Raw genomic sequence first — 27,887 nt, 5'->3', positions numbered from 1 at the left:
GATGGGTTACTTTTTTTGGGAGGGAGTTTAAGAATGACTGTTTTCCGGATATCAGGCATGATGCTTTGAATTAGGTATAGATTATAAATGTGAAGAAGGAGTGGAACTATGGCATCCTTAATTAAGAATAAGAGCCATAGGAGAAAATTGTCAAGACCAGCAAGTGAGTCAGTTTTTAGTTTTTCAAGTAGTGGTACTACATTTTTAGCTTTGATTGCTTTGAAATGGAAAGTGGGAATATAAGGGTGAGGAGAGAGGTTAGAGGGAGAGAAGGGATTATTAATGGATTCCGGAATGGGATGTGTTCTGAAGTAGTCTGAAAAAAGCTGCTGTGAGATGACATGATGAGGTGTGGGTGTTAGCTGGATTAGTATGACCTTCAGGTGGTTGACATCTGCTCAGAATTTTTTAAGTGAGTTGAGAAGGAATGACTGATGCTTTTTTACACTGTGAGTTTTATGTCACCTGATTGCCTGTTTAGCTAGATTTCTTAGTTTAGTATAGTGTTTCCTGGAGGTTGTGGATGCATTGTTTTTCCTGGGATTATCCCTAAGACCAGGGAGGCAGTTGAGTTTGTTTGTGAAACAGTTGTTTTGGGTGGGGGGGGGTTAGGGCTGTGTGACTTTGGGAAAGAGTGAGTCGAAGGGTTTAGTGAGAATTTGCTTGAGGAGAATGCTGCAGTGGATAGGGTCAGTAAAAGAGAGGATAGGATACCTTTCTAGGGAGTCTAGAAGTGTCTGAAAATGTTGGATTGGGATTCGCTCCAGAATGTTATGAGAGAGAGATTTAATTTATGTGGTGAGAAATACTAACGTTGATTGGGCAATATTCACTGAATGAAGTGGTGTGAATGAGAATTTGGGAAATAATGTTAGAATTATTAGTAATAACAAGGTCAAAAAATGAGTGATGAGAAGAGCTTTGGTAAACTGGGAAAGACTGATTGGGTACCTAGCCCATTTTCAGTAGAGGCACACGGAGAGAAGCTTGAAGAAGTAGATGTACAATATTACAAAGTTTAAACAAGTTCTAAAGAAATATATACAAATAGTAATGGGATTCATTAAAATGGATTACAAAGAAAATATCACACAAAGTTGTAAATTGTAGTAAGTTATAAGAAGTAATATTGGTGCACATTACAGAAAATCAGTGGAACAAAAAATTATTAAAATAGATTTAATAGCATCTCTAAGTAGCGAGAATTGCATTTTGTTAGCTAAAGTAATGTGATATGCATCTATATTTATGATGAGAAGAAGAAGGCATACTTTTCTCATTGGAGGAGTGCAATAGATTCAGTTCAGTAAAATAAAAGACAGTTGTCAAGAAATGATTTAGAATTATTTTATTTGTTTTCTGGGGTAGAGCATTGATCTCTATGGACCTTTTTCAGACTCAGCTTGGGAGTGGTGTCTGGTTAAATGACTTTCTCAAAGTCACACAGTTTGGCAATGGAGGCTGAGGGAATCAAATCTTGCACCTCTGGACCACAGGAAACAGCTAGTTAGCAGCTCCCTAATATTCTAAGCCAACTACCAGGCCAGTGTCTGCCGCTGTCTGCTAGGGCATATCTCTGATGGAGAAGGGAATGCTATTCCAAAAGTTTAACTTTGCTTACTGATTACTAAAAAGAACTATGACAAACTCGAAACTAGAAACAAAACAAAGCTTTGAACAATGTATGGACACCGCAGAGCTTTAATAAAATAATAAAATGCCAACAAACACAGTAAGATAAAGTGCTTTTCATCTAGTTAATAACTAGACTTCCTCAGACACAAGTGTTTGAATCAAATTTTCATAAATACCCTTTCCCCACCAAATTTCTTAATTAACTAATAAGAGGCTGGTGAGTCAGGTATTGCAATTACTACCCTCCTTTGCAACCTCTCCACTCTTATAAAAATACCCCCAATACTTATAATACTGTAAAATAAAAATAGAATAGACAATAAGGGCAAAAAATGGCAGTGAAAACAGTGATACATACTAGACAAACAACATCATTTTAAAAACCAGAAATGCCTAATCTTGTACAATATTAAAGAAAATTTCACAATTCTAAAAGTGGCTGTGTCAAGTACCAGATATGGTAACTTGACCCAAAAATGAAATCTAAAAACAGACTATATATATATATATATATATATATATATATATATATATATATATATATATATATATATATATATATATATATACAGTCCTAACCAAAGAAAGATAATAATAATACACATGTATATACCTAACAGTAGTAACTTATAAATAGAATAACTAAGTAATAGACAATTCTCCTATTATTATCTTGTTAAGTTCTTAAGTCTTAAAATGCACTGTATAGAACACAGTTCGTTAAGGCCAGGGAAAAAAACATGCATCGAGGCTAATTTGCCGCATTAATTCTAGCCTCTCTAATAACAGGGACCTTGGTTCACCCCTTAAGTCTTTCAGAATGTGGTCACTAGACTTAATTTAAATGTATGGGTGAGATTCAACTTGATGTGATTAGCTAGTGCATTTTCTATTTTCTCCTTCCTAATATTATATATATGTTCATATACCTGCTCCCTCAATTTACGATCAGTCTTCCCAACGTAGAATGTGGTACATAATTGACATTGGGCTAAATAAACCATAAAACTAGAATTACAGTTAAACCTTCCAAATGTTGTTGTATAACGTATATCCCTGATATTAAAGTTGTATCCAATATCCATACATTTTCAGTAATTGCATGACTCACATCTTGTCATGCCAGGATGTCTAACTGTACTTGTATTACAAATTTCAAGCAAATTCTTCAAATTATTTCCTCTCCTAAATGTAAAGGAGGGAGTAGACCCTATTTTAATTCGAAGACATTGGTCACTGCTGAATAATCTCCAATTCTTTTTTATTATAGCTTGTATGTCCCTACTTTCCATACTAAAAGTTAGTATAAAACTAGTAGGGGACTTATTAAAATCTTGATTTGTTCTGTCTTGCCTATCTAGAGTTGATGTGGATCACAGCAATGGAATGCCATTTGTTCTTTTATTATAAATCTCAGTAGTGATCAACAGAATAAGCTCCTCAGGATAGCCCATTTTAATAAACCTTTTGCCTATTTTTTCACATTCTCTAATAAAGTCACTGTTGACAGTCACCATCCTTGTGGCACGAACTAGTTGGCCCTTTATTATTGACATTTTTGGTGGAATGAGTGTGAACTAGTGTAATGTAAATAAGTATTCAAAAACATGCTCTTCCTATGTATCTTAAAAGTCAGTCTTCTTTGGGCCCTATCTTTTACTAGTTCTATATCAAAGTAAACAGTTTCATCTTGATGGAAGGTGTATGTAAATTCCAAAAATTCAGTGGTTTGATTCAAATAATTAACCAAATCAACCACCTCATCTAAGTCACCCTTGTATATGATAAAGATGTCGTCAAGGTAACGGGTGTCGAAAAAATTTCTTTCACATAGATGCTCCTTCTTGAATATGTACTCCTTTTTCCGATGGGTCATAACTGGGTTCGCAAAGCTGACCCCACAAGGGGACCCCATTGCGACCCCGATTTTTTTCAAATAAAATTTGTTGTCAAATAAAAAAGTTATTAGTTTCGAACTATATCCAACAAAGTGCTCACTAGTCTAATCTCTGACATTGGTGCCCCTTTCTTCCTAAGAAAGTGGTCAATCCATTCTATTCCTTCCATCTGTGGGATTGAGGTATACAAGTCCTTGATGTCAATTGTCAGGAAATTGTAATCCTCCTGATATGAAAGCTCATTTAATTTCGACAAAACTGTCCAAGAATCTGTGCAAATCTGACCCTCATCCTTCAAATATTTTTTCAATATACTATCTACTACCTTAGCCATAGGGTAAGTGATACTTTTTCGGGCATCCACAAGAGGCCTCATTTGTGGATTAACTAAAGATTTATGGATTTTAGGGGAACCAAATAATACTGGTGTCGTAGGGGCCAACATGGTTTAAATAATTCAAGAAGGACATGTCAACTAACTGTTCAATAAATAAGTCGTTCAAGCAAACTTTTATAGGCTATATTCACCTCATTTAAGCTGACTGATGCATATGTGTCAGTGTCCAATAGCTTGGTCATTTTGTGAATGTACAAATCATTTCCCATTATGACCAAACCTCCCCCTTTATCTGGTTTCATAGTCCTTACTGGCAATTTCCTAAATTCAGTAAAAACTTCTCAGTCATCTCTTCCTAGGTTCCTCCTAAGTTTGGATTTACCAGATAGTAAATTTCTAAAGTCAATTTCACACATTTTTTTTCAAATGTTGAAATCAGTGAATTAACTGGGGGGTTAAATGTACTGGCTAAGTGAAACTCAGAAGTCACTCTCTGTTCTGTTATTTACATTACACTAGCTCTCACCCATTCCACCAAAAAAAGTCAGTAATAAAAGGCCAATTAGTTTGTGCTGCAAGGACGGTGACTGTCGAGAGTGATTTTATTAGAGAATGTGAAAAAATAGGCAAAATGTTTATTAAAAGGGGTTATCCTGAGGAACTTATTCTGGAGATTTATAATAAAAGAACAAATGACATTTATATTCCATTGCTGGGATCCACGTCAACTCTAGGTAGGCAAGACAACTTAAATAATTTGTTTAGTAGAACAAATCAAGATTTTAATAAGTCCCCTACTAGTTTTATACTAACTTTTAATATGAAAAGCAGGGACATACAATCTATAGTAAAAAAGAATTGGAGATTATTCAGCAGTGACCAATGTCTTCGAATTAAAATAGGGTCTACCCCCTCCTTCACATTTAGGAGAGGGAATAATTTGAAGAATTTGCTTGAAATTTGTAATACGAGTACAGTTAGACATCCTGGCATGACAAGATGTGAGTCATGCAATTACTGTACATTTATGGATATTGGATACAACTTTAATATCAGGGACATATGTTATACAACAACATTTGGAAGGTTTAACTGTAATTCTAGTTTTGTGGTTTATTTAGCCCAATGAAAATTATGTACCACTTTCTACTTTGGGAAGACCAATCGTAAATTGAGGGAGAGGGTATAAGAACATGGGTCTATATTAAAAGCCCAAAATCACTAAACAACGAGTGTATGTACATCACCACATAAAGGTCGAAGTACATACACAGGGAAACACTAAAACAGCGAAATCTGAAACGCTGAATGTGTTTCCTGGTAAGTTGCGTGATGGTGGGGATAAGGAAATATATCCTTTTCCCCACTATAGTGCGGTCTTGGAGTTGATATATTTAGGTAGGGGGTGTGGGGGTGAAGCCCCCCACATGGGGGGTGCAGGGGGGCTTGCCCCCCTGCAAAAGCATGTTAAATTAATTAGTATTGTTTTTTACTTACCTGTGTGGTGCATTCTGATGACAGAATTCGTTCGGTGTTTCAGATTTCGCTGTTTTAGTGTTTCGCTGTTTATGTACTTCGACCTTTATGTGTCGATGTACATACACTCGATGTTTAGTGCTTTTGGGCTTTTAATATAGACCCCATGAACTTATATATAATATTAGGAAGGAGAAAATAGAAAATGCACTAGCTAATCACATCAAGTTGAATCCCACCCATACATTTAAATTAAGTCTAGTGACCACATTCCGAAAGACTTAACGGGTGAACCAAGGTCCCTGTTATTAGAGAGGCTAGAATTAATGTGGCAGATTCACCTGGATGCATGTTTTTTCCATGGCCTTAACAAAATGTGTTCTATATAATGCCTTTTAAGAGTTAAGAACTTAACAAGATAATAATAGGAGAATTGGTTAGTATGTAGTTATTCTATTTATAAGTTACTACTGTTAGGTATACACATGTATTATTATTACTATTATTATTATTATTATTATTATACTTCTTTGGTTAGCACTGCATATATGTATATAGTCTTGTTTTTAGATTTCATTTTTGGGTCAAGTAAGCATATCTGGTACTTGACAGTCACTTTTAGAATTGTGAAATTTTCTTTAATAATGTACAAGATTAGGCATTTGTAGTTTTTATAATGATGTTATTTGTCTAGTATGTATCATTTTTTCACTGCCATTTTTTGCCTTTATTGTCTATTCTATTTTTATTTTATAGTATTATAGGTATTGGTTGTATTTTTATAAGAGTGGAGAGGTTGAAAAGGAGGGTAGTATTTGTGATACCTGACTCACCAGCCTCATAAACTAATTAGTTAATTAAGAAATTGGTGGGGAGAGGGTATTTATGAGAATTTGATTCAAACACTGGTGTCTGAGGAAGTCTTGTTATTAACTGGATGAAAAGCCCTTTATCTTACTGTGTTTGTTGGCTTTTTTATTAAAGCTCTGTGGTGCCCGTACATTGTTCTCGGCTTTGTTTTGCTTACCAATTGTAAGGAATTCTTGTGCGAGTTGCTGGTTTTTTGGGTTTCTTTTTTGGTCCTTTGATCCAAAGTTCATTTTAGGTTTGTACCATTTTATTATATTACTAATGGCTGGGGTGTTATTTAGTCATGTGTCAGTCGGATCATTGGCTGCAGTCTACTGTTTCCCCTCAATGCCTGAGCCTCCCAGATCTGACTGAATGGTGTTCAGATGAAATTGTTTTTGATTTAAACATGTTCTGAGTCTTTGGTAACTGTAGTATATGCAGATTGTCAAAATGAAGAATCATTGAATTTCACTAAAAAGTGAAGAGATGCAGTCCCTACACAGAAACATTACAGGTCAAAATGTATGCACACAACAGAAGGGCAGCACAGAAATAATGTGCTTTTTCCTTACTCAGAATTCTAGAGCCCAGGATGGGTTTGACAAAAGTGAGTTTGCTTTAATGGATGGCCAATGAAGAATCATGGAATACTTACTCAGAGCTAAAGACCAACTGATGTAAGAATTCACAGTTTTTAAAATGAGTTTCAGACTATAACCAAGAACATATAACAAACTTTGGATTAGTGAGTGGAAGTCTTCATGTATACTTTATAAAGTCTGCTTATTTTACTTTCTGATTTGTTGTTCAGCCAGTGACTGTGCATATGTTCACGAGAGTCCGTGCTAAATTTAGTATATGGTTCTTTTTTTTTGGGGGGGGTGAGATTCTGACATTTATTTTAGAACAGTCTTTATGCTGTGTGGTTCCTGAATATAACAATATTTTTAAGCATTTTCTCTCTGATTTCTGTAATGTTGAGAAACCAGATTCTTTCTCCCTCAGCACACATGGTCTTTGTAATCCATAAATGTATTTCAAGTAACATTTCAATGCATTTCTTCTGAAGTTCTTTTGGTGTTATTTCTCAGATGCTTTATAATAAATGATCTGAAGTTGTTGTTTTCATTTGCTGTAAAATTTATGGGACTTGGCTCCAGCACGGATCCAACATGGACGCATTTTCAAGCATCAGATCCAAGCAGGGCCGGTCCTAGCATTTTGGGGGCCCCCAGCAAGTTTCAAGTTGGGGGCCCTACCCAGGAGAATATAACGTCTGACCATGTTGCCATCACGCCCCTTCCCTGTTAAGCCATCACTGCATAGTGTTACTATATTCAGACCATTAAAAAGACTTGGACGTGCCAAGGTACACACACTGACTGGCATTTAGTACCAATGTTGCATTATGACAAGCCCTTGTACAACAGCAAGGTAGCCACTCATATGTACATCTACACACTGACTGAAATCTAGTAGCAAATTTGTTACATTACAACAAGCCTCTGTACCGCATCAAGGTAGCCAGCCACACACAGATACACTAAGGCACCCACACAAACTTCCACAAACAGGACATAGACACACAAGACAAAGACAGCACTAAAGCAAGACTGAATAGAGACATTCACACATACCCTCATACAGGACAGAGGCACACAAGACTGATAGCTACACAGATTCTTGCACACAGGACATAAACACCCACACATGATGAAGACAGCAGTACAGCAAGACTGAACATCAGCACCCACATAGACTCCCACATACAGGACAGATACCTACACAAAACAAAGACAGCATTATAGCAAGACTGAAGAGACATCCACACAGACTCCCTCGCATAGTACAGACACACAAGACAGATATACAGACTGTTGCACAAAGGACATAGACACCCTCACATGAAGACAGCACTACAGCAAGACACAGTAAAGTATTCATGTTTGTTAACACTGCATGAATGAGAATGGATATGCCTGTAAGCAAGTTAAACTGCTCAGTCAAATCCCCAACTGATTGAAACCGTTTTTTTTTTGCTATGTAGGACATGTTTCAGGTGTTTGCATGTCCTCTTGGCTCCCTAAAACCTTATCCACAAGCTTTTAATAGTTGTATGTACAATACAATAGTGTTAAACTACTTAAGCCCCTTGTAAATTGCACCAGTACCAGCTGCAACACATCACCGATACCTTCCCCCTGCAATTCTGTTTTTTCCTTTTGTTTTATGTAGTAATGTATGGCCGCTCCTGGTAACGGCATCCTGTTTCAATAGCTTCAGGTTCCAATGCATTTTTCTAAAGTTATACCCAGTGAACAGTAGCTAAACAATTCAATTTGGTTAGCAGAGGTAACGTGCTAAAGTGTTGTTTCACTTGGTGATACTTTAAAAAAATAGTCATCATTATTGATACCAAAACAAAAACAATTAAGGAAACCTTACCGATAAAATTGTAACTGGCTATCTTCCACACTAAGGTTCAATATCACTTTTAAAACAAAAACATAAAGCTTGGGAGACATGGATTCACAATAAAACATTGACAAATCAACAAAATTACATAGAACTAAGGAATAAAGCCAAAAACAAATCAAGCTTGATAAAAAAACACTACACCAGTACCAAAACACAAACATAACCCACAACAATTCTGGTCTGCCATCTTAAAATTCTACAACCAGGCAAAATTGGTACCCCTTACCCAAAAACCAGTAACTCTACAGACAGTATCATCACACAGTTTAATAAATACTTTACTGAATCTATCCTAGCCCTCACAAATAAGAACTGCTCCTCACTTCCTCCAAACCTCTCACCCACAGCCCAGAATAATAACTTCTCTCTGCAACCAATCCCAACAAATACTGTGAAAAAAATTCCTAAATAAATGCAAACCCACTACACCTGCAGCCGATAATTTACCATCTAGATTCATTAAAATTACAGCCAATGCCATTTCATTCCCAGTCTCTATACTAATCAAACAATCCATATCAGAAAGCCACATACCCTCCATCTGGAAATTTATTTATTATTTATTTATTTATTGACATTTGTTGACCGGGAAAGTCCACTGGGCCATTGACCCATTTTCAGTGGAGACCCGGGGAGAAAAGCTCCACAGTAGTACATTCAAAAAACATTAAGACATTTTGAGTTTTAAAACACATGTGCACATTATATACCATAATGCTAGTGCATTCAATATAAATACCATACACAATTCACTTATATACTATAATGGTAGTACATTCAATATAGTACATTAAGAGAACATATCTTATATAATGCCACTGTATAAAGGAAGGAATTCTACAGGACTATCAAAATATTGCCCTATTACCATTGTATCCCCTTTATCAAAAAATCCTAGAAAAATGCATTAATTCACAAATCCTACATTATCTCTTAGACAACAAACTTCTGGCAAACACTCAGCATGGTTATCGCCCTTATCATAGCACTACAACAGCCATTCTCAGCTTCACCAATACCATGAACTATCACCATAACAAAGTTAAACTCATTTCTTCTATCATTCTAGATCTCTCTAAGGCTTTCTATACAGTTTCCCACAATAAACTCTTATCTGCACTTTCCAATCTTAATCTGAGCTACTCCACTGTTACACAGTTCCAAGACTATTTTTCAGGTCGGACTCAGGCAGTAAAATAGCAAAACATCCTATCTCCACTTCTGCTTTTTACTTTAGGACTTCCTCAAGGCTCTATAACTTTTCTTTTTAACAAATTTACCAGAAACCTTCATACTGCCACTTCACATGCCACATTAGTCCAATATGCAGATGATTCAACCCTAATCTGCTCTGCCCCATCACTCCAACAACTTCAAAAATTAACACAAGAATCCTTTACTGCAGTTGAAAACTGGCTACCATTTCTCAGCTCATTCTTAACCCAGACAAAACTAAACTGATGTTGTTTCACCCCACCAAAGCCACTACTCTCACCACTCCTTTCACAATCACTTCTAATAGCAATACCTACATTACTCCTGCAACCCAAACTAAACTTCTAGGTGTCATCATTGATCAAAACATGAAATTTGATATGCACACTGCCCAAACAATAAAAAGTGCATAAAAAATTTGGAACACTACACAGGTGCAATAAATACCTCACCAACAATACTAAAACAATTATTGCTAGAACCCACCTAGTCTCCACACTTCGCTATGCATCCCCCATTTGACTAACCTTAACAAATCTGACTTAACTAAACTAAATTGCTGTTGCAACAAAATAAAAAAATTCACAACCAGTCTCACCTATCTATTTCATTACCGCTAGGCCGTTAAACAACTACCCTGGTTAGAACTACCAAATCTGCTCACCCTCAACCAACTCACAATGGCCCATCAAATAATTCAAACTGAAAAAACACCAGCCCTTCAAGACATATTAATCAAGTACTCAGGCAAATGCACGGTAGGAGCCAATAATAAATTACTAATCAACATAACCAGAGGTAAAAACAGTGCTGGAGACTCTCTATATTCCAACTTCATTGCTAAAACCTAGAACAATTTGCCCCTTAACATTAGAATCACAGCCAACAAAATAAACTTTAAAAACCTTCTCAAAACACACTTAGCAAGTTCATGGATTTCTCCATGTTCCATCCCAAACTAAACAACCCACTTTTAATTCCCCCTACCCAATACCAATATTTTATCTTATTTTTATTTTTCCTACCTCCTCTAACAAGTTCCTCACTCTCTCTAATATGACAAACTTATTTGTTATTCTTTATGCATGACCATTTATCTGTTATAATATTGCTTGTAAAAATATAGTTTTTATTATATTTCTTGTAATGTTTTAAAACTGCAGTAAAACTTTTCTTCCTGGGCCTCTGCTCTGCTGAAAATGGACCTGTTCAGCCCAATCGGACTTTCCCAGTAAACAAATGTTAAATAAATAAAATAATTTGTTGTGGCAAATTAGAGAGGACTGAATTCAGTAATTAATGACAGTCATTTGAGTTTCAGACGTCATATTCTTCAGAAAATGCATGGTAACACAAGACAGTTTATTCCAGCAACTTTCTAAAGTTATAATAACAATATTTAAAATGTGTCTCTATTTTTGAGGCTTTGTCCAGACTTTTTGCACTAAGAGGTTGAGAGCTATGTAGGTAACTTTGGAGCTTTTCTCCCAGGGCCTCCTCTGAAAATGGGTTCTCGCCCAGTCAGACTATTCTGGTAAACATAAGTAAATAAAATAAAATGAAATTAAAAAAAAATACAACTTACTTCCCTGGCTGTCTAGCTGCTGCAACCAATCAGGTCCCTTGCTTTACTGAAATGGAACTGATCGAGTGCAACTTACAGGCAACAGTTTTTAAAAAGTGGACTTGCGTGGTGACGTTACAAACCGTGCAGTCATCTAGGAGGTGCTGAACAAGGCATGGAGGAGGTAGAGAAACCCATAGCTGCTTCTTGTGGGTGCCTTCATATACAGGGAGATAATTGGGGGCTCTCTGGGCTCAGTGGGTGCCTAGCACCGGCTATGAAACCATGGCCAACAAAATAACTTTTAAAAACCTTCTCAAAACACACTTAACAAGTTCATGGATTTGTGCATGTTCCAACCCAAACTAAATAACCCACTTTTACTTCCCCCTGCCCAGCCCACTACCCATATTTTATCTTATTTTTATTCTTCCTACTTCCTCTATCTATTTTTCCTGCCTTCTCTAACAAATTCCTCACTCTCTCTAATATGACAAACTTTCTTTGTTATTCTTTATGCATGACCTCTTATCTGTTGTAATATTGGTTGTAAAAATAAATTTAATACTTATATTTCTTGCAATATTTTAAAACTGTTGTAGAGCTTTTTCCCCAGACCTCTGCTTCACTGAAAATGGACCTGTGCAGCCCAGTCATTCTTTCCCGGCAAACAAATGTCAAATAACTAAAATAAATTGTGGCAGATCAGTGAGGACTAAATTCACTAAATAATTACCTGATAATAATAATTTGAATTTCAGACATCATTTTCTTCAGAAAATGCATGGTAACACAAGACCGTTTATTCTAGCAACTTTCTAAGGTTATAAAAACAATATTTAAAATGTGTCCCTATCTTTGAGGCTTTGTCCAGATTTTTTGTACTAAGAGGTTGAGAGCTATGTAGGTAACTCCTTGGGCCACTGCTGAAAATGGATTCTCGCCCAGTGGGACTATCCAGGTAAGTAAAAGTAAATAAAATAAATTTAAATTAAATTAAAAAAAAAATACAACTTACTTCCCTGGCTATCTGTCTGCTGCAGCCAATTAGGTCCCTGTTTTTACTGAAATGGACCCAATTGAGTGCAGCTTACAGGGAAAAGTTAAAAAAAAAAAGCGGACTTACACAGTGACGTTACACAGCCATGCGAACATCTACAAGGTACTCAACAAGGCAAGGCAGAGGTGGAGAAACCCGCAGCAGCTTCACATGGGGGCACTTGTATGCAGGGAGATAATTGGGGGCTCCCCGCAGCCGTGGGTTCTGCGGGTGTCTGACGCCGGCTATGGATTCAAGCTCCTCCCCTACCCATAATGCCCCCATCTCCCTCCTCCCTTCAGATCTCATTTGCCGTGTGTCTAGCTAGCATCATGGTTTGTTGCTCCAGGTTCCTGGTGAGTAAAAATTGTTGTACTTTTCTACGTTTTTCTATGTCTTCTTTCAAATTCTTGTTTCTCTAGTGTTCCCCTATCCTTGCACTCATGCATCAGTCTTCTATACCTATAAAAAAGAAGGCCCTCTCTTCCCTTCTTTCTTTCTTTCTATCTGTGGTAGTGTGTGTGTGTGTGTGTGTGTGTGTGTGTGTGTGTGTGTGTGTGTGTGTGTGTGTGTGTGTGTGTGTGTGTGTATATATGTGTCTGTGTGTGTGGCTATTTTCCATGCCATGGCTGAGACCCCCAAACCAGGGTTCCGGAAATGCACAGGGTGTAGGCAGAAGCTTCTCCCTTCTGATGGCCACAATCTATGCATAGTTTGCTTAGGGTTCCTCACTTGGACACCTCCTGTTTGATATACATGGGATTCAACCCCCATGCATTGATCGACAGGAGGAACAAGTTCATCTTCAGGGGGCTCCTTCCTCCACCTTCCTCTGCAGCCCCTGCTTCAACTTCTACTGCTGCTCCTGCTTCCTCTGCCCCAGCCTCTGGGACGCATCCTCTGGCCATGAGGTCCGGGGATGGGGAGAAGCACAAGCACCGGGATAAGCCCAGGAAGTGGTCCTCCGACCGCACTCCATCGGCTGAGCCACTGGCCAAGTCTTGCTCGGCTGCCAGCCTGGGCTCTCCTCAACTTCGCTCGCCATGATGTTCCCCGGAGCTGGAGATTTCCCAGGACCTATCCCCATTATTGGCCTCTCCCCAGCACCACTCCAAGCCAGTTTCTGTGTCTTCTTCCTCCTGGTCCACCCACAGCCTCTCTAAAGCCGAGGTTGACAGGATGATGCAGAAGTTCATCTGGACCCAGATCCAGATGGGAGTCTTGCCTGCTCCATCCCCCAATGGGGCTGGGAGCATGCAGTCTGCATTTATCCCCATCACTCCTTCTCCGTTCTGACCCTTGGATTTAGAGATCTTGAGTCCAAGGCCTCTCAGAGCCCAGGGGTCAGTGTAGATGGTACCTGGTACCTCGATGTCAACCATTGCCCTGAGCAGCTTGACAATGACAAGCTCGGAGCTGTCTGGCTCTTGTTGCTATAGCCTCAGCGCTGGATCTAAGGGGGTGGTGTTGGCTCCTGGGCTATTGGAGTTGGCCTTATCACTTGAAGTCTCAGCACCAGGAGGCTTGGCTTTGGCTCCCTCATCGACGCAGAGAGGTATGGCCCCAGTCTTGGCCCCAGCTTTTGGGATCTGTTCTCCTTTTGATGTGGTAGAGAGGGTCCTCTCGGTTCTGTCGAGACCCTTGATGCTATCATCCTCGGAATCCATCCTGGCTCGCTCTTTTTTCTGGTCCAGATTCTGCCATCCTGTCCCCTCATGGACAGCCTGTTGCCTCTCTGACCCAGAGAGTTCCCCATGGAAACAGCTAGAAGTTTCTGAGTCCTCCCCAAAGCCCCCCCCCAGGAGGCTCTTCAGAAATGCATGTGTAAAAGGAGGCACTTTTATTCCTCGCTGGAGTCCCTCACAGAAGACACTGATTTGGAGGAAGGGGAGGGTTCCCCTCGGTCACCACTGTAAGATGTCTCCTTTGGAGACATCATGGAAATCCTTTGCCAGCATAGGGGGTGGTCTGTCCAAAAACCCAACCCGGCCGAGTTTGTGTTTCTGGAGGCGTTTGGCACAAGACCCTCTACCTCCTGGGTGTCCCCTGTCATGGATCCACTTGTGAATTTAGTTACATCTCGGGCATGGAAGGAGCCCAGCATGGTGGAGCTCATTCCCAAGCACTCTGATAGAACCTTAAGTGCACTGTCAGACAAGCAGCACTGGTCTAAGGGGTCCTTGGTTGCTGCCACGATGGTGGTGGCAGCCTCCAAAAAAGAGCTCACTCAGGAGAGCTCTACGGTCCATCCGCCGGACCAAGAGTCTCGGGCCATGAACTGTTTTGGAAAGCAGGTCTGTGCTTCAGCCATGTTTGCAGTACATGTGCTGAGCTATATGGCACATGTGTTCAGACTTCCATCTTGTCAAGGAGGTCACTGAGTCTGCCTTAGGGTCCATGTCAGCGGAGGAACAGAAGGTGTTCTTTTCCCGTATGACCACCCTGACTTCAGTTTCCTATAGCTCCTGTTCCACACTACTAAAATGCTGCTAGAGGGCCAGTACAGGCGTTGCCATCAGGCGTCACTCCTGGCTCAGGTGTTGTGCATTCTCAGAGCCCTTCAAGGCATCCTTCACTAATGCCCCGTATGATGGTTCCACTCTTTTCAGAAAGACTGCACGAGACACGTTGGTCTAGAGTGAGAAATAAAGGAAGACCTTGTCTGCCATCGGATCCGCTTCTCAACCCCTCAATGATCCTTTTCCCGGAATCAGCAAGGGGTGAAGAAGATGTGGTTCTGGAAGTCTCAGGGCCATATCCATAATGCTCAAGATTTGCCCTCCCCCAGAGGCAGAGGGAGGTATGACAGGTGCCGCCATGGCAGTAGAGGGGGAGGGGGGGGTCCAAGAAACGAAGGTCTTGAAGGTTCCTCTGCTTTTGGCTGGGGGCCAGTCACTACCAGTTCAGAGCACTACCCTTTGGTCTCACCATCTCCCCCAGAATGTTTACCAAAGTGATGGCAGTGGTGGCTGCTCACCTGTGGTGGCAGGGTTTCCAGGTCTTCCCCTACCTGGACAATTGGCTCCTCTTCACCTGCACCAGGCAGCACCTCTACCAAGATAAGGATCTCCTTCTCCAAACCGCCCATCAGTTGAGCATAACCATAAATCTCAACAAGTCCCAATTGGATCCGGTACAAACTTTAGACTTTATTGGAGCACTGATAGACACCATTGAAAGCAAGGTTTTTCCGACCCCAGACAGATTTCAGTCCCTCAGACATCATGTGTTGTACTTTGTTATGACCCAATATCCCCCTGCAAAATCAGTTTTTCGAGTGTTGGGGTCCATGGCAACCACTGTTACCCTCATACCATGGCTCATCTGCATATGAGGGCTCTTCAGTGGACCCTAGCGGTCCAGTGGTCCTTACTAGATCTACCTTTATCCCATCTAGTTTGTTTGCCTTGAGCCTGCAGGGATTCACTTCTCTGGTGGCTCCAATCCCCAGATCTTCTTCAGAGTCATCCCTTTGTCCTTCCAGCACCAATGCCCACAGTGACCACAGATGCCTCCCTACTCACGTGGGAGGCATTCCATGAGAAGGACAGTCCAAGCCACTTGACCTTCCCGAGAGACAAACTGCATATCAACATCCTGGAGATGAGGGCAGTGCTACTGGCATTGCAAGATCTTCATGCCCATCTTCCCCAAGGGATGATTGCTATCCAGACAGGCAATATGTCTGTAGTCTGGTACATCAACAAACAGGGGGGAATGAGGTCTTATCCCATTTGTTGCGAAGCCATGAGATTGTGGGAGTGGGTGATCTCCATTGACCATTTTCTGGTGGCAATGCATATTCCAGGGAAGTCCAACATTCTGGTGGACAGGCTCAGCAGATCTATTCTGATGCCTTAGGAGTGGTCACTGAATCCTTCAGTAGCAGAACAGATCATCCTAAAGTGGGGTCAGCCTTTTTGCGACCTCTTCGCCTCTCATTCCAATGCAAAGTGCAGTGAATATTACGCTTTGAACCCCCCTCTGGGGGAGCCCCCATGAGATGCTCTGGTTCATGCTTGGCCCTCCAGTCTTCTGTATGCTAATCCTCTACTTCCCCTGATACTGAAGTTCATTCAGAAAGCTCAACGACTGGGGAGCTTAGTAATCCTCATTGCCCCCTTCTGGCCTCACCAAGTATGGTTCCCCTCTCTGTGGTCTCATGTAGTGTGTCCTCCTTGGACATTAGATGCAGTTCCGGATCTGATCTCACTTCCCTCAGGGATCTCACACCCAGATCTAGTCAGTCTGAAGCTTACAGCTTGGCTGCTCCAGTTCCAGTGATAGCTAGGACTCCCGGGCTGTCTTCTCTGGTTAAGAAGATTTTGGTAGCGGCTCACAAATCATCCACTAGAAAAGTTTACTCCAGTAAGTGGAAACGTTTTTTGATTTGGCTGTCCAAACATGATTTGGATCCTTTCATTGCTTCAGTTCCCGCTAGTCTGGAATTTTTGGCAGATATTTTTCATCAGGTGTCAGGTTTTCTACGGTTAAGGTTCAGCTGGCAGCTGCTTCCAGTTTTCATATAGGAGACAATTCAGCTTCCCTAGCTTCTTCCTAGCTTTGTAAAGCCTTTTTAAAAGGTACCTTTTTACTTTGACATCCAATCAAGTACCCCACGCCACCTTGGGATCTTACTCTATAGTTCTACAAGCTTTGGTTTCTTCCACCTTTGAACCTGCAGCTACAGTGGATTGTCAGTTTCTGTCTTGGAAGACAGTTCTTCTCGTAGCCATTACTTTAGCCAAAAGAGTGTTGGAGATTCAGGCCTTATCTATTAAGCCTGTGTATATGGTGTTCCACAAAGATAGGGTGTCCTTATACATGAACCCTTCCTTTCTCCAAAAAGTGGCTTCGGAATCCAACATTAATCAGGTTATTAACCTCCCTGTTTTTTCCCCTAACTTTCAGTATAAAGGAGAGTATAAATTGTACTTGCTTGTTGTTCATAGGCAGTTGCATTTTTATTTGCACAGAACGAGGTCCTTTCGCAAGTCAGATCAACTTTTTCATTTTCTAAGCCCTTTTTAGGGAAACCTGTGTCAAAGGTGACTATTGCCAGTTGGATCTCCCAGTCCATACTTCGGGCATATACAGCCAAAGGTTTATCTCCCAGGTCAAACTAGGTGCATTCTACTAGGTCTATGGCTACTTCAGCTGCCTTTTTGTCTAGGGTTTCATTGGATGACATTTGTTCTGCGGCAACTTGGGCATCCTTGCATACGTTCATTGCTCACTATAAGTTGGATCTCCTGTCCAGAGGCAGGGCATCCTTTGGCTCCGCTGTGCTTCAGAATATATTTCCATGAGGATCACCCAGGGTCTTGTGGTTGCTGGTGACTCTGTCCAGCAGGTCGAAGAGCAAATGAAAACAACAACTTCAGATAAAGCAATTATGTACTCACCATAACTTTCCATCTGAGTTGTTGCTTTTCATTTATCTTCAATTATTCCACCCTCCTTCCCCCTACCTTTTGCAGGTTGTGCAGTACATTGGGTGGATAAGACATGGCCCTTATTCTGGTAAGTTTTTGACTTCCCTATGGTGCTTTCAAAATACTAATACCAAGGGGTTAGGCTTATGGTTAGCTCATAGAGTTATGGTCGGCAGCAAACTTGATCTGATGGGAGGAGGGAGACATAGGGCATTATGGGTAGGGGAAGAACTTGGAGCTTGGATTTGATGCTAGAAAATGCAGCTGTGTCAGATCTGAGTCCCACAGGATGAAGACAAATGAAAAGCAACAACTCAGATGGAACATTATGGTGAGTACATAACTTCTTTTTTTTCCTCTTTCAGAAACAAGTATCTCCCCCTTGCACTTTTCATAACTCCTTCTGCATCTGGTTACTGACATTTTCACTCCCGGTTTTGTGTCAGGCATCATTAAAGCTGAATTATTTCACATTTTGCAAAGGGAAATCTCTTAATGTAACATAGTCCAGGATCTTGTATATTACATTCACAGGCCAAAGTTAGGGTTAAGTTTAGCTCACATTAGCAAGGATGGGCAGGGGTGAAAGTAAGGTGTAAGGTTGGGGGGTAGCACACATTAGTAAGATGGTGCCATGAGGACAAAAACTCCCTGTGCCACCCTCCTAATGTGTGATAACCCTAATCTTGCTAATGTCTCCCAACCTTACCCTATGTCTGACCTTAAGAAAAACCCTTTGTATAATACAACTACTGTTGAGACAAAGTATGTTTGACGTTAGCATTAGGGTTTTGGTAACTAATCACAAAAGGAATCTGTTTTCTCTGTCATATCTCTCAACTCTGTAGATTTTTGCCTCATATTTTTGGTCCATTTCTCTCATGAAATTTGTGGTTTTCTGGTAAATTGATGAGAACTGAAGTCACTACATAATGACAGACATTTGCGTTTCAGACTTCATATCCTTCAGAAAAATGCATGTTAATATAAACTGTTTTGTTCTTACAACTTTCTAAGTTTATAAGAACAATATTTAAAATCTGTCCCTATTTTCAGGCCTTTGTCCCCCCATTATTTAAGCTTTGTCCAGTTTTCTTGCGCTAAGTGGTTGAGAGGTGTGTTTGCTGTTGTTTTGATCTGTTGTTTTTTTAATAAATGTAGTTTCAAAATGTCAGTATTGATTACCTGTGATTTGATGTTTGTGCACTTTAATAGTTCAAAATAGACTAGAGAGTGTGTGTGTGTGTGTGTGTGTATATATATATATATATATATATATATATATATATATATATATATATATATAATCGTCTCCTCGTCTGTACCAAGCACACCCCCAAGTGCCTTATTACACTTATAAAATAGGCATCTGTATTTTTATAGTCTGAATTTTTCATTTAGTAATTTATGTATAATGGTTATTTGTTTTCTGGTGTATTTAATGTAAGATAGTTCCCTTGCGTATTTTAACTAATTGATCGCTTTGCAGTGTTATAACTTTTTATCTATGTAGAATTTTGTTTTATTTTCAGAGTGGTCAGTTACCCTTATGTCAAACTGTTATGTGTTGTTGCATACTCTAGTTTATGAACAGGTGCTAACACTTTGTAACACCTCGTCTGAGTTCTGGCAAGCGAATTGTATTAATGTTTTACAGATCTTGACTAAGTAGATTACTATTAAATCACTTGTGATACTACAGCTATACATACATATTTTTTGTTAAAAGTTATGTGCAAAATCAATTTGCTGTCTTTCAACTTAATAGAATGGTTGACAGTTGCACAGGTATATGAGATACACTATTCTTATGCAGCCTATTGTTCGTACAGTCTGTTTCAAGTGTTGACACATTTCTGAACTTTTGCTAATATATGATGTTAAGTTGTCTATCTCGCCTTCGTTTCTTGCTTGTTGGGATCGGAGCCGATCCTCGGCTTCCGACTCGGCCATCTTCTGTAGCTTGAGAGCTGTTTACTGGCTCGAGGCTACCCCTTATCCCATGATACCTAGCGCTAGCTACCCAGATCTCATTTGCCGCTTCAGCTGTGAGGTTCGTTGTTACTGGCTCAGGCTCGTATAAGTTTTATTGCACTATTTTTTCTGTCAGATTAGGGTTTTTTTCTGATAGTTTATTGTTTTAAATATAGTCGCTAACTAGTTTGTTGTTGTTTAGTGTAATTGTAGTTTTCCGTTAGAACTCGTTTAAATTAGAGAGTTCTCCCCCTCCCCCCTCTATCGCTCTTGTAGTGTTTTAGTTTAAACCTTTTCTTCTTTCTATTTCTTAGGTAGCCGTTTGTTAGAGGCTTAAACTGTAGTATAATGTGTGTTTTTTTTTTTTTTTGTGGTAGTGTCTGTTTAGTTTTTTGCTGTTCGGCCTTTGGCCAAAAACAACTCAGTGTAGGTGTAGTATCTTAGTTGGATATGTCTAAAGAATCCAAGGTGTCTGGATTCAAGAAGTGTGACTCATGCTGTCAGAAAATGTCTCTGACAGATGGGCACACTTCTTGCGTCTATTGCTTAGGCGCAGTGCACATGCAGGACTCTTGTTCTGTATGCCATGCATTCAGCCCAAGGGTTCTGCAGGAGCGCAAAAATAAGCTTATTTTGAGGGGTCTCCTTAAGCCCCAGGATTCACCAGCCAAGACTCAGCCAGTGAAATCTCCTAAACCGACCAAATCGTCGGCTCCCAGCTCGGAGCCATCATTGGCCCAAGCCTTACCTACTACTTCGGTTCCGGCTGGAACTGAGGAGACTGCCTCCCCGTCGGCTCCACCAGTACCTTCGAAGCCATGGTGGACCCACAAGAGACCGAGGTCCCTGTCTCTAGAGTCTATACATTCGGCTTCTCAGTCTCCCCCGTTGCAGAGTGACCGCAGTCACAGATCCTCCCACTCTTCTCGGTCCTCTAGGCTCTCGGATCACGACGTGGAGAGAGTGGTCAGTACGTTGTTGAAGTCGTAGGCACTGGCCAAAATGTTGTCCAGCCCTCCTCAACAGGTGTTGGCTCTGTCCGCTTCCATCTATGTTCCTCCTCCGACTCCATTGAGCTGGGAGCCAGAGTTTGTTGGGGTTCGAATCGTGGAACCGTCGGCACCGATAACGATTTCCCCTTCAGTTCCATCGTCGGCTCTGATCTCCTCGATGATGCCATCTGTCGAGGGATCTGGGCACCGAGACTCCCTCATCAGCTCCGAGGGGGTGAGTGGCATCGGACCCTTGTCCTACCCTGTTCTCCCTCTCAGAGCGTCGGCGCAGGTGAACTCGGCTCCTACATCGGCCTTGGAGCCGTCTCCCTCGGTGAGGAGGAGGATTCCAGTTTCCACGGAACCGGAGCCTTCTCTGCATTGTGGCAGGGATGCCTTCGATGTCATGAGGAGTGTACTGGCCTCTGAGTCAACTCCACTTTCTACCCCACTGGCTCCGTCCCCTGTAGTGCCTGCATCAACCTCTGCCCCTCCTCCAGACCCCAAGTGTGGGGAACCGGCGCTCCAGAGCACCCCATTGGGTGTTTCCTCTTCTTCCGAGGCCTCCCCTGATCATTCAGAGGAGCCCCCTCGGAAGAGGAAGTGCAAGAGGAAGCACATTGACTCCCCTGAGTCTGTCACTTCGGATACGGATTTGGATGAATCGGAAGGGTCCCCGAGATCCCCCTCTGAAGATGTTTCCTTTTCGGACATCCTAGAAATGCTTAAGCAGAGGGGGAACTGGACTGCCCTAGCCCCTACCGAGGACGAATCTGTATTCCTGGATGCATTCGGTTCCCGACCTTCCACCTCCTGGGTGTCTCTGCCTTTCGATCCACTAATGTCAGTGGTGGCTCGAAGGGCTTGGTCAGCCCCGGATACAGTGGAACCAACCCCGAGGAGACCTGGCAAGTTTATCACTGCACCCCCTGATAAACAGTTCCTTACTAAGGGTGTTCCCGTAGATGACATGGTGGTAGCAGCAGCCACTAAAAAGGAGTTAGCAGAAACCTCTTCCTCTGTCCATCCTCCTAACAAGGTGTCTAGGACCATGGATAGATACGGGAAGCAAATGTTCGCTGAATTACTTATGCCATTTTACCAGGCTTCAGAGGGATCTCCTGAAAGAGCTTGGAGATTCCCTCCAGGATCCATCAGCTGAAGGGGCTCAAGCTAAAGTGGCTTCTCAGCTGGTGACCCTTAATTTGGTAGTTAACTCCTCCATGAGGCTCATTTCCTATGCAGCCGATGGTGCGAGTAGAGCCGCAGGTACAGGCGTGGCCCTCAGGAAACACGCATGGATGCGGCTGTGTAATTTTGCGGAACTTTTTAGAGCGTCGTTCACCAACACTCACTTTGGCGGTTCATTTCTTTTTGGACCACAGGTGAAAGACACTCTGACTAGGTGTGAACAAGAAGGCAAGACTCTCTCTGCCATGGGAGTCCATTTTTCCACTCCTTCCAGACCATATCCCAAGGGTTAGAAGAGTGGTAAAATGTGGTTTCAGAAATCCCAGGGAGCCTCGCCTAACACATGTAGTGATTTTTCCTCCAGGGGCTGAGGAGGAAACAACAACAACAGATACCACCCTCGAGGCAGAGGGGGTCCGCAGAACCAGGGCAGCAGAGAATCCTTCTCTGACAAGCCCTTCCAGGATCCCTGAAGGGTTGCCCGGCTGCCCACCTCTGGAGGCAGTCGGGGAAGACTTTCACTGCACCCAAAAGCCTGGCAAAACCTAATGCGAGACAAATGGGTACACTCAATCATATCCAGAGGTTACATAATTCCCTTCTTTCAACCCCCCTTACCGTCAAGCAAATCCCTTCCAGATGTTCCACCCAATCTGAGGGCCCAAGCAGTCATAGAAGCTTCAAGACTGCTAGAAAAAAAGAGTCATCCAGGAAGTCCCGGCAGACCAACTCGGATCCGGAACTTACTCAAGGTTCTTTTTGGTACCAAAAAAGACGGGACTGGAGACCAATATTGGATCTCAGCAGACTAAACAAGTCTGTTCAAAGAACAAGGTTTTGGATGGTCACGCTACAGTCCATTCTACCATTTTTGGGTCAGGACAATTGGATGTGCTCAATAGATCTTCAGGATGTGTACTATCACATCAAAATGGACAGGCGCTCCAGGAGATGACTTCGCTTCCGGCTAGGAGCCAGTCATTACCAGTTCAGAGCTCTGTCCTTTGGTCTCACCACAGCCCCCAGGGTGTTCACCAAATGCATGGCAGTAGTCACGGCTCACCTGAGGCGTCAAGGATTCCAGGTGTTTCCATATCTAGAAGACTAGCTCCTTACTGCTACTACCAGGCATCAACTCCTTCAAGCCAGGGACTATACAATCACAATTTGTGCCCAGCTAGGCATTACGATAAATTTAGAAAAATCTGCCTTATTGCCTTGTCAATCTATTACCTATATAGGAGCAGATTTAGATACAAGAAGTATGTCCTCAAGGCCACCGCCAGACAGGGTGGCCACAATTCGGCAGCAAGTTCATATCCTCATGCAATGCAAAAGGGTACAAGTCAGGTTGGTCCTTCAAACTCTGGGTTCTATGGCAGCGGCAATTCTTCTGATACCTCCGGCCCGTTTTCACATGAGAATCCTTCAGTGGCTTCAATTCACACAGTGGTTCTTTCAACAGCTCCCCATGTCTCACATGATCATGATTACAGAAACATGCAAAAGGCACCTTTCCTGGTGGATGGTCTCCCCACTAGTGTCTCAGGGCAGACCATTCATCCAGCCTCCCCCGGTTGCCACAGTGACCACGGATGCACTGATAGGGTGGGGGGGGCATTATCAGGGCAGGACAGTCCAAGGCACTTGGCAGTCTCACGAGTACCATCTGCACATAAATGTCTTGGAGATGAGAGCCGTGCTCCTAGCGTTGCAAGCACTTCAGGACTCCCTCTCTTCCGGGACCATTGCAATTCAAATGAACAACATGTCAATAGTGTGGTACATCAACAAGCAGGGTGGAACCAGGTCCTACCCCCTATGTCGAGAAGCACTCAGACTCTGGCAGTGGGCGCTTTCCTCCCAACGATTTCTGATTGCGACGCACATCCCTGAGAAGTCCAACGTCATAGCGGACAGGCTCAGCAGAGCTATTCTCATGCCTCACAAGTGGTCTCTGAATCAGGTAGTTGCGGATATGATCTTCTGCAAATGGGGACAGCCTTGCTGCGATCTGTTTGCCACCCCCTTCAACAGCAAATGCAGCAACTACTTCTCCCTTTTGCCGCTTCCCGGTCACCCTCCCAGAGACACTGTAGTCCACGATTGGCCTCAGGGACTTCTTTATGCCTTCACGCCGTTCCCTCTTATACCCAAACTCATACAGAAAGCTATATCGTTGGGTTGCAAAATGATCCTCATTGCCCCTTACTGGCCTCGACAGATATGGTTTCTGTTCCTGCACCGTTACCTCCTCGAGCAGCCCTGGACTCTGGATCCTATTCCAGACCTGCTGATTCATCAGTCAGGAGAGCTGCATCGATCCCTCCAAACACTCCAGCTCACAGCTTGGTTGATCCAATTCCAACCCTAGCCAGGCTTCCCAGCATCTCCCCGGCTGTGCGTGAGATTATTGTCTCCTCTCACAAATCCGCTACTAGGAAGACTTATGCTAGCAAATGGAAACGTTTCTCTTGTTGGGCAGAGGCTAGGAGCATAGATCCCTTTTCAGCCCCAGTTCACGAAATCTTGGAGTTCCTAACAGAGCTTTTTCATTCTGGGTCCGCTTCTGCCACAGTCAGGGTTCAATTAGCGGCCATCTATAACTTTCATGTTGGGTTTTCTAATCTAAACATTATGTCTCATAAGCTGTGTAAGGCCTTCCTCAGAGGGACGACTCTCCTTAGGCCCCCAATGAGAGATCCCCCTCCTCCTTGGGACCTTAATTTGGTACTTACCTCCTTGATTATGCCCCCTTTTGAAACAGTGGCATCCTGCTCCATTAAGTTTCTATCTTGGAAAACTCTCTTCCTGGCAGCTATTACCTCAGCCAGACATGTCTCGGAACTTCAGGCACTAAGTGTTCATCCTCCGTACTTAGTTTTTCATAAGGACAGGGTTGCTTTGAGAACTAATCCCTCCTTCCTTCCGAAAGTCTGCTCAGAAAATAATCTAACCCAATCTATAGACCTTCCTGTGTATTTCCCTAACCACACCAACAAGGCAGAATACAAATTACACCTTTTGGATGTTCATAGACAATTGCGTTTTTACCTGCATAGAACAAAGGATATAAGAAAGTTGGACCAACTTTTCCTTTCCTGTGCTAAGGGCAAACAGGGTCTTCCAGTTTCCAAAGTGACCCTGTCCAGGTGGTTGTCTCACATTATTACCTTCATCTATCAACTAAAAAACAAAGAGTTGTCTACCAAACTAAACTAAAAGGTCATTCTACTAGGGCTCTGGCCACCTCTGTAGCCTTCCAGTCTAGGTTGCTTATGGACTCTATTTGTGCCGCTGCCACATGGGCAAATCCTCATACTTTTATTACTCATTACAAGTTAGACATGGTCTCCAGGAGTAGAGCTAACTTTGGTTCCACTGTTCTGAAGAGTCTGTTCCAGTGAGCCACCCAGGATCGTAGGTGCTAGAGACGCTGTCCCAGCAAGCAAGAAATGAAGGCGAGATAGACAACTTAACATAAAGAAGTTATGTACCTACCATAACATTCCATGTTAGTTGTCTTCATCTCGCCTTCTTTCTTGCGTCCCCCCCTCCATCCCCCTGTCCTATTGGACCGAGAGGAGTTTAAGTTTCACTGACTGAATGTTCTCTGGTTTGTTTTCTCTACTGACTTAGAGATTATAACAGATAGGTTTAACCCTCTGTTTGGAGGGGTATTCATTCCATAGCTATGGCTGGGATTAGCTATTTCAAACAAGATCTGGGTAGCTAGCACTAGGTATCATGGGATAAGGGGTAGCCTCGAGCCAGTAAACAGCTCTCGAGCTATAGAAGATGGCCGAGTCAGAGCCGAGGATCGGCTCCGATCCCAACAAGCAAGAAAGAAGACGAGATGAAGACAACTAACATGGAACGTTATATAACTTCTTTTTATTCACTTATGTAATGTAAATAATACATAGCTAGCTACATCCTTAACTGTCTTATTTTATTTAAATGTTTGTAGCCAAAGTGCTCTATTTCATACTTGCTTGGTTTTCACAATACATCTCTCTGCCTGTCCTGGTTCATGGCTGAAAAGGGTCTGAAGACCAACTTGCTTAACCAGTTGAGAAATGTAGTAAATACATACATAAACAAATCCAGTTGATGAAACATATTTGTATGAAAAATGTTTTGCAAACATTTAAACTGTTTTCTAGCTAACACAGCATCACAAATATTTACTAGAATGATCTTCAGTTGTTAAGAACTGAAGGGCACATATATTTGTTCAGTAATGCTTTCCCCATTGTATTTAAGTTGGTTTAGATAACAATATGCTTGTTGCATCCTAAAATCATTCACAAGAATAATACTTTCAAAGATAATTCCCAAGAACTAAAAATCCATCCTTAAGCAGTTGTGTTCCCCAACCTGTCATTTTTCTTAAGTTTGTTTAGCTGATGGTATGCTTGTTACTTTTATTCAATTGGGCTGCCATAATAACTTTTAAATGTGTTTTATTTCTATTCTAATATGAATTTGTATTCATGCAGTGTTGTCTGCTGTATCTGCAGTAAGCTTAGATGAGAAGTTCAATTTCAGCTAAATGTGATGGGACACCACAGGACACCTCAGCAGAGAGATAGTGTGAGTTAAAAATGATTTGTTGCTGTTTGCACTAAATATGGCAGATTAAGTAAAATACATTGGTAGAACCATTTATACTGTGAAATGCTTTAGTGTGCACAGTCGACAATGTGTTATAATAAGGTCAAAAAATTATACATCAAAGCAGTAAGATAAACCAGTCAATTTACTTAATGCAATTTCAACAAAAGTCAGTTCAGTGCAGAAATTATGCCGAAATACCTTGTAAAAAAAAAATCTCTGCAGTTCAGCCAAACTGACTTGTTTAGAAACTGTATTTATTCAATTGACAGGCTTCCCAGTGTCCATGCCATGAACTTTTTTTTATCACTTTATGCAGAATTATACATTTAATTAGCTCATAAATCTACATTTAAAGTACTTATTAGTTACAAAATCAGTATTCAGAACAGGTATTATATGTTATATGTTTGAGCATACATTTCCTCTGGGTAGATTAAAATTAAAAAGAAAGTTAACTGAGGATAGCATTGTCTGAATTAGTAGTGAGGCACAACAGTAGTCGTGTCTTTGACTAAGGCAGAATCATGTGCTTATTTATTTCATTTATTATTTAGTTTCATTTGCTCATTGGGGAAGTTTAATTGGAATCCCTTTCAATTTGATCACAGGTGTCTCATTTTATTGTGTGTCACTGGAAGTTAAGTATAACAATGCATTACCAAGGAGCACTGCTTCTGACTATGGTCAACAGATAATGCCCATAGCTTATAACCAAAAGGTTTCTTTTTTCATTGACACTAGACTGAAGAATTTTGGTTAATTTTTTTCTTTGTTTTATTGCTAGGTTTTCAGGCCGCTTCTCCAAGCGGTGTCTTGGAGTTCAACACCGGCACCATTACATCTGCAGAGTGGAGTTCACCAAGCTCCCCTACGGGGAGCAATGACACAATCAATGATGTATTGGACAAGCACATCGATAGTGATGCAGAGGGTGTGTGGAGTCCTGATATTGAACAAAGCTTCCAGGAAGCTCTGGCAATCTACCCCCCCTGCGGGCGGCGAAAGATAATTCTCTCTGATGAAGGGAAGATGTATGGTATGTTACAGGATCTAAAATTATACTCTCTGTCTCATTCTGGTACCTAGACAGTTTTCATTTTGTGCAAATGAGTTTTAAAATGGAAGTATTTAGTCAAAGATGGAAGTAATTTCTCAGTTAGTTTCCATCAGTTCTTCTTGAT

General features: G+C 41.5%; 1 protein-coding gene across 4 annotated transcripts in view; it reads left to right on the top strand.

Moving 5' to 3' along the window:
- The window catches only part of LOC122815190 (transcriptional enhancer factor TEF-3-like), a 2,337,692-nt gene that overhangs the window by 408,838 nt on the left and 1,900,967 nt on the right, over positions 1-27,887 (top strand). For all 4 annotated transcript variants that reach the window (XM_044087472.1, XM_044087473.1, XM_044087474.1 and 1 more), the window contains exon 4: positions 27,491-27,742. In XM_044087472.1, coding sequence (XP_043943407.1) covers positions 27,491-27,742 — 252 coding nt within the window. The remainder of the gene's footprint in view (positions 1-27,490; positions 27,743-27,887) is intronic.

The sequence above is a fragment of the Protopterus annectens genome, chromosome 11.part0 (assembly GCF_019279795.1).
Source record: "Protopterus annectens isolate FY-2018-M chromosome 11.part0, PAN1.0, whole genome shotgun sequence".
NCBI classification, from domain to species: domain Eukaryota; kingdom Metazoa; phylum Chordata; order Ceratodontiformes; family Protopteridae; genus Protopterus; species Protopterus annectens.
The sequence above is the reverse complement of the archived record's forward strand: the minus strand, read 5'-3'. Positions and strand labels throughout refer to the sequence as shown.